This window comes from Sarcophilus harrisii, chromosome 6 (genome assembly GCF_902635505.1).
Source record: "Sarcophilus harrisii chromosome 6, mSarHar1.11, whole genome shotgun sequence".
NCBI classification, from domain to species: Eukaryota; Metazoa; Chordata; class Mammalia; order Dasyuromorphia; family Dasyuridae; genus Sarcophilus; species Sarcophilus harrisii.
The window spans coordinates 133907498-133914981 of record NC_045431.1 but is presented as its reverse complement, the minus strand read 5'-3'; the positions used below and the strand labels follow the sequence as shown (position 1 = coordinate 133914981).

General features: G+C 39.8%; 1 protein-coding gene across 6 annotated transcripts; it reads right to left on the bottom strand.

Annotated features, from left to right (window-relative positions):
* Positions 1 to 1233: 1233 nt before the first annotated feature.
* LOC105750865 (afadin- and alpha-actinin-binding protein B) lies at positions 1234 to 6548 on the bottom strand. 6 transcript variants are annotated; one of them, XM_031942215.1, is made up of 14 exons: positions 6463 to 6547; positions 6235 to 6328; positions 5975 to 6060; positions 5636 to 5743; positions 4246 to 4356; positions 3953 to 4115; positions 3445 to 3517; positions 3071 to 3221; positions 2731 to 2827; positions 2336 to 2463; positions 2105 to 2272; positions 1824 to 1938; positions 1549 to 1690; positions 1234 to 1380 (listed from the first exon to the last, which is right to left on the bottom strand). In XM_031942215.1, the coding sequence occupies exons 2-14, from the start codon at positions 6266 to 6268 to the stop codon at positions 1317 to 1319; spliced, it is 1440 nt and encodes a 479-aa protein (XP_031798075.1). In that variant the 5' UTR covers positions 6269 to 6328; positions 6463 to 6547; the 3' UTR covers positions 1234 to 1316. The 6 variants fall into 6 exon arrangements, with proteins under 6 accessions (XP_031798075.1, XP_031798073.1, XP_031798076.1 ...); XM_031942213.1 differs by having other exon boundaries at positions 1235 to 1430; positions 1553 to 1690; positions 6463 to 6548; XM_031942216.1 differs by having other exon boundaries at positions 1235 to 1430; positions 1553 to 1690; positions 3953 to 4085.
* Between the last annotated feature and the right edge of the window lie 936 nt (positions 6549 to 7484).

The following is a 7484-nucleotide window of genomic DNA, read 5'->3' as shown; positions in this document are numbered from 1 at the left end:
CTAAAAGTGTATTAGAAACAACTGCATCTTCAAAGGATGTATGCAATCAACCCAAGTTCCTTAGTTGATGAGCAGCATTGTGTTCAACATTCTCCCAGCCAAGTAGGAGTCATATCTTTTTTCATATATGTAGTACAGAAGTATGCCTCTCATATGAGAATATTATGGGTTGTTTTTTGTTTTGTTTTTTGGATCCAAATTCTCTCCCTCCTCTTTGCTCATCCTCTACCCATTGAAAAGACAAGCAATATTATTATACAGATATTTCATGAAAACCGTATTTCTACATTAGCCTTATTACCAAAAAAAGCAAAACAAAAAAAAAACAAAAAAAAGTAGGAAAAAATGTTTCATTTTGTCCCCAGTTTCTATTAGTTCTTTAGCTGGAAGTGGATAGTATTTTTCATCATAAGTCCTCTGGAATACTCTGGATCACTGTATTGATCAAAATTGCTAAGTTTTTCATAGTTGATTATCATTATAATATTAGTTACTACTTTTACTTGTATTTTAAAAAAATAATTGTTTTAAATACAAAGTGCCCTTATTTATCTAAGAAGAACACAAAAGGGCCTCCAAAGTTCTCATCTAAACTTATATTTATACATGAGGAATCTAAGCTGCAAAAAAATTAAAATTACTTGGCCAAAGTCATAAAACTGACAGGTCAGGGAGGAAAATAAAACCTTTTGTCCAATGTTCTTTCCTCCATAATATGAAGAAACAAGACCTCTAGTCCAATATTCTTCATCCTATAATATGCAGCTTCTTGTTACAGGAGTATGTGTATGTTGGAAATAAGATACATGAAAGAAGAATTTTTAGAATGGGCTTTAAATTACTAAGTCTAAAGAAGCAAATTAAATTGTAAGATAGGAATCAGGGTTTCTTTCTTTATGAATAATCAAGAATTTATCTAATCCCTGAAGGCAACCCAAAGTCTTTCTATCCATCACCTCTTTTCTGACCCACAAGTCATCACAGACATAGGGAATCCCTATGACTTTTATTTAATTCAAATTGACCCCACCCTTCTGTGAACCACAGAATGTAATTTGCATACATAAATGATTTTAACCAGATGATACTAGCGCAGAGATAGGAAAGAACCTACCAAAAAATCCCTAACATATTCTTCTCAGGGAAGCCAAGATAATTAAGGTAAATTATTTATTCCACCTACTTGGCAATGCCTCTTTTCAAGGATCAGATTTCAAATTTTATGCTACACAATAGTAGAAAAGTAGAATCTCTTTATTGACACAATTTTTTATTAACACACAACAATTAAAATGCCCTTTGATTCCCACTGTCCCCTAAAAAGACTGTGCATCTTCATTTCTACCTTTTGCATAAAAACAATTGATTATTGGAGAAGGCCTTCCAAAAAAAAAAATGATAAAGAATGTTAAATAGTATGTCCATCTCACCTGTAAAAGAAACTCACCTTTCTTTTGTTACCAAGCTCATTGTATTATAACCCTACCCCCCCCCCCAATACACACACACACACCTCCAATAACCTCCCAAGATCTCCTTTATCCTTACCTACCAGGAAGCTTCTTAAAAAGTCTATATATTGGGGGGTCCTGATAAGCTTTTTCACCAGAAGGATTTCTGTCCAATCTTTGATTGCTTGTGGAAAAAAGAGTGATTCCAGGATTCTTTGGGCATAGCTCTTGCTCTGGAGCTTGTTGAGTGAAGAACAGAGCAAAAGCAAAAGTACATGTCAAATAAAAGGATGGGCAATTAAAAAAATATATCTAACATTTAAAACAATCCATACCCAGACTTGGCATGGGAAAACATCATTAGATACTTACTTTGAGGAGCTGATAAATCTGGACAAAGTTGGGGATTCCCTTGGGAATGACTTGGTGGCTGTTCAAGTAGCCAGTCCTTCATGAACATGGCCCGTTCCTGCTCAAAGCACCGACGCTAAGGAATTTAGGCAGCCTAGTAAGTGGGGTGGTGAGTCCATCCCATTCAGTCCCATCCCTTCATCTGCACAGAGCTACATATCTCCAAACCCAGTCTCTCTCAGACACATTCCTCCTTTACCCTCTACCTCTCCATAAACCAGACAAAACCTCAATATACCTACTTCATGCCCCAAACGGATGGCAGCCTCTGTAAAACGATGCCGTTCTAATTCAAAATTAGCCTGCTGCCGAGCAAATAGTGCCTTCGCCTCCTGAAGCTGCAGCTGCTCTTCCAAGAAATATGAGCCTGTGGTGTCTTGGGGAAGTTCCTCTGCTTGGTTTATCTGGTCCTAAAGACAGAAAGGAATGAATAGGATCCTCCTCTCTTCATATGCACTTCTCTCTCAACTCACCTGGAAGCACTGCTGTTGCCACACGATCAGGTCCCGGCTCTGCTGGATCTCCTGACGCAGTTGAGCCAACTCTTTATCCTGATCTGTGATGATAGTCATGGGGTCCCTGCAGAGGCATTCTTCTGAGGCTGGGGAAAGAAGATACCATCAGGCACTACAGAAGCTCTAGGCTCACCAAGGGTCATGAGGGAAGAGCAGTGACACCCCTGATAATATCTTTTGGACCTTGGGCAAATCACTTCCTGGGTACTTTCAACTATAAAGATAGGGGGAAATGAACTGAATGGCCTCTGAAGTCCTTTCTCGATTAATCTTATAAATATTAAAACGATGAACCTACCACACACACACACCCCTCATAATTATGTGGATCTTGAAGTTAGGAAAGACCCTACCATTTCCTTTCAGCCTTTCTACTTCCTTCTTGAGAGAATTCCAGTGTTCCCATATTATGTCACCATTGTCAACTGCAGCTCCTTCTCCATTATCATCCTAGGGCAGTAGAAAAGGGAAGAGGGAAGGAAGTGAAGCTAGACAGAAAACAGGAAGTATCCTAGAAGATGCCAAAGGTGATGTCTCTGGAAATTCCTCTAAACAGGAAACCAAGGAATATCCAAGAGCAGTTATATCTTTAAAAAGACTCAACACACATATAACCAAGAAAGATCATGATCTGAGATATCCAGAAAGCCTCTGCCCTTCACCCTCAGCCTCCCTTTTTCCAAAGATGCTCACAGAAGGGTCACTTTGGGGGAAATTCAGAAGATTGATCACATCCCTATCCAATTGGCCTAAAAACTGTTTCATTTTTTTATTCTCCTGGGAAATTTCTGCAACTTGTTGTTCTAGGTTTGCCACCACAGTCCGTAACAGCTCTCCTTCCTTCCTACAAGATGGAAAGAAAGGAAAAAAATAAACAAGATGGAAATAGGAGGAGGAATGATCACACCTCTCTTACAGGGTTATTGTGAAGATCAAATGAAATACATGTAAAGTGCTTTGTAAATCTTAAAGTATTATATAAATATTAGTGATTATAACAAAGAGCCACCCATTACATTTCTTATTAAGTCAAGCCCTCTCTGAACCCATGTTTCAATGTCCCTTACTTGTCAGCCTTGTCTGCCTTCCACTGGGTCCGCTTTCCATCCATCCAGTTCAAGGTATTGAGAATGTCAATAGCTAATGTAATAAGCAAAAAGAAACCATATGAGAGTGGCTTTTTCTGGATTTTCCTCCCATATAGAAGTCAGCAAATGCTTACACAGATTAGGCAGGTAGAAAGCTAACTTCAAAACCAAAGAGATTTAAGACTCATATACTGGCAAAGTGATTCTAGGTAAGTCACATAACCTCTAAATCCCCTAAGCAATTTTTTAAGATCATGAGTTGCACTGAAAATAGAGTTCCCTGAACTCTTGAAATCATACATCCAGGCCCTCCCATCCCCTGAAGATAGAGATCAAGATCCTTTCTAAAGAAAAGGAAAAGATTTCTGGCCATATCTCTAACTGTGCCCATGAGACTTGTGCTAGTCCCCCTTTTTTTTTTCCTGAACTCTACTTCTATCCCAGGACTTTCTCTAGCCTAGCACCTACGTCTCCTTCCCCAACTTACAAGCCCTTTTGTCTCGCCGTTCTCCAAGCACCTGGACTCTCTCCTTCAGCTTCCATAGCTCTTGCTCCTTTTTCTTCAGCTGGTGATCATACAGTGTTCCCTGGGTGGTCAACAATAGCTGTAACCGCTTCACCTGGAGAGGTGAGGTCATGAAAAGCCATAACTTGAAGGAGAAGAAAAAACTATTTCATCCCTCTAGGTTCAAATGAAGGGGGAGATCAGACCTCAGACACAAGAGCTGAAGCCTTCTCTCTCTACTTCCACAAACTTTGGATCAAATCCTGATCTAGTACCTCTTCTTGTTCCTTGTCCAGCTCATACTGCAGTCTTTGATTCTGATCCAGGAGTTCTTGCTCTCTGACCTCTACAGCAGCAATCTTGTCCTTACACATCTCCACCTGGGCCTAGAGTCAGATATACAAGGGTATATTCTCCTCTCTGCCCCAAGTGCACAGTCTCTGTCTCTAATTCTTTATAATAGGTAAGACACAACAACTTTGAGTAAGCAAAGAAGAGAAGAATTCCACCCCCTAATCCCTTACACACACACACACACACACACACACACACACACACACACACAATGGCAGGTAGTTTTTGATGTCTGAGGGAGTCTTTCCTTAAGCCCACTCCACTTTTTCTGTCTCCTACTGATATGGAAAGTAGCCGCTCTCCATATCTAGAGTAATTAGGGCTCAAAGAGTCCTAATTCTATTACCCTCAGTTTTCTCTTTTTTGCAAATAACAGTTTTGAGCGTTTCCACATTTGCTATTCTTTTGTATAAGATTTTGAAGTGGAAAATCCCTTCAGTCATTCGATAAAAACCTAGGAAAAGTTATATAGCATGGGGTGGGAGGGGGGGAGGAATAGGAGTAGTAATAATATTTATATAGTGCTTTAACATTTTCAAATATTATACACATATTATCAAATTTTTATTATCACAGCAACCCTGAGAAGTAGGTACTATCTTCATTTCACTGATGAGGAAACTAAGGCAGTCAGAGGTTAAGTGACTGATCTAGAGTCATCCAACTGGTACATAAAAGGCCAGATTTGAACTTTGGTCGTTCTGACTATTGTACTGCCTACCTGTTTGATATCAGTCCCTATAATTCATCATGTAGAAAAGAATTTAAAACTTCCCAGGCACCCATCTCCTTCTCCTCATTTATATGGGAGAAATCTAACTAAATTTAACTCCCACCCAATCTCAAAAAATTTCTCTATTATTCCATTCCCTTCTCCCAAATGCTCAGCATGGTAATTTACATAATTATCATCTACATTGATTTTCTATTTATTTTATGTTTAATTCTTGTACAAATAAATCAAAAGCAGTATTTTTTTTTACATTGGTATAGTTACTTTCAAAAACACTAATATCTACCTCTCTCCAACAAATTAAGGTCATAAATAAACAGCTGGAGACCAAAAAAGCCATTTAATTCAAACCTCTCACTTTATGAATCAAGGAGAAAAATGAAGCTCAGAGATTTGCACAAGATTACACAGGTATAATGTCAGAGTCTAAGTGTTCTGGTTCTCAAAACAGTGTTCCTCAAAAGCAATCCTAGAGTTTCTTTCTCTGGACATTTTTAGTGCACACAAATCATTGTCTCTAGCTGATGTGTCCATTGTCTCAGGAGTAGACTAACCAAAGGCCCTCTGCTCATTCTCACCTGGAGTTGGCTTTGTCGACCTCTAAGGGAATCCAATTCTCCAGCCCTCTTCAGCTTATCTTTCTCCATGTAGAGGTTCAATTGGTCTTTGTAGAGCTGTTGGATAATCTAGGAAAGAAGGAAAAGTCCTAGGAGGTCCCCTTTTGGCTATGGTGGGGGATGGTAGGGTCCAGGAATAAGAAATAGAGGAATCTTCAGTTCCAATCAAAAGACAAACCTTATAACTAGAGTGAGCCACCACCACTCCCCCCCCCCCCCAACAGGACCTCAAGAAGGGTAAGGGGGTAACCAAGCAACAGAAAGAGCTCTTTGAAATGTCCTCACAATCAATCCCCTTACCTCATAAAAAAAAGTGCCATACCCCTCCAGCCCTAGTGCAGAATCTTTGGAACAATCAGGGAGGAAGGCCCAGCTTTCTTTAGTGTCTACATGAGAATCAGGAAAGCAAAGAAAGGTATAGCTCCAATGTTAAGGGGGTAAAGGAACAGTTTCACTTCTTATTTGGTGGGGGAAGGAAATGGCCCAAGATGTGGGGAAAGGGGAATAACATTAAAGAGAAGAATGAAGGTCCCCAGTAGCTAAAATTCCCTTGCCATTACCTGAAGACAAAGTTAGGCACTTTGGGGGTTCCATGATGTTGGTGAGGTCAAAAGGAACAGGCCAGGTAAAAATATCAAAGGAAAAGTCAAATCTCTGTAAATCAAGCACAAGTCACAGGATCTAAAAACTGCTCAGGAATCTTATTATCCCTCTTAAATTCCATTCCCTCCCTCCCTCCCCAAACTCTTCAGCTCTCCCTCTCAAGCCATTCTCTAACTTCTCCTCACCTCCACACAGTTAAGTTCACTTTATATCCAGTTTAACTCAGTAACAAAACTTCGACTAAACTCTCTCTCAAAAATTTAGCCAACACCTGAAAGCATTATTGTCCAAACCTACTCATTTAAGACCCACTCACTTCTTCCATTGGCTACCTCCCCACACTTAAAATTGTTGTTGTCCTTCATTCTCAAAAAGGACCAGAAAATCAGGAGGGTGATTCCATGACATGCAAATGAATTGGTAAGAGAAAAAGTCTGGTCAACCAACTCCTAAGTTGAAAGGTAAAGGAAGCTAAAGAGAAAGAAAAGCAGTTGGCAGGGAAAGTAACGAGCAGGAAGTTTGCTTCCTTGTTCCCCTTTAACTCTCTCCCCTTCAATGTGGAAAGCAAAATCTCTGGGTTCATAATTCTTTCATTTGACATACATAAAGGGGAACCCTGAAACTATCCTGATTTTAGGGGTGGGGGAACTCTCCTTGAACTCTGGAGAAACTCTCCTCTGGGAGAAGCCCGCCTCAGTGAATCAAGATAAAGTGGTTTCATTCGGTTATCTTGGTGGGACTAGTTGCACCCTCTATTGAGTTCATACTTAGTCAGAATTTAAGTGGTCTCATTTAGCTGGAGAGCTAGACTTGATATTTCTTATTGATCTCTATTGAGCTGAAAATTGGCTTAGGACCACTCCCAGTAAGTGGTTTCATTCAACTGGAAATCTAGGCTTGGGGACAGACAACATTGAAGGAATCTTATTCAAATGAAACTTGTCTCAGATTTCCTCATAAAAACATGCAATTTTAAACTCATAATTTGCAGAGGCCCAAAAGCAGGCCTTGTCAAGCCAAGGGACCACTCCTTGGCATAACTGCCTGCGAGGACCCTTGCCCATTGAGAAGACATTCTCTTCTCAGCATTAACCCCTCTTTATCTCTCTGCCAGGAATTCTTTGCTAGACCTTTACTTCTCTGTCAGGACCTTACCACTGAGGAAGTCAGCCTCCTAGCAAAAGCTGACTTCTTATCCAACAATAAA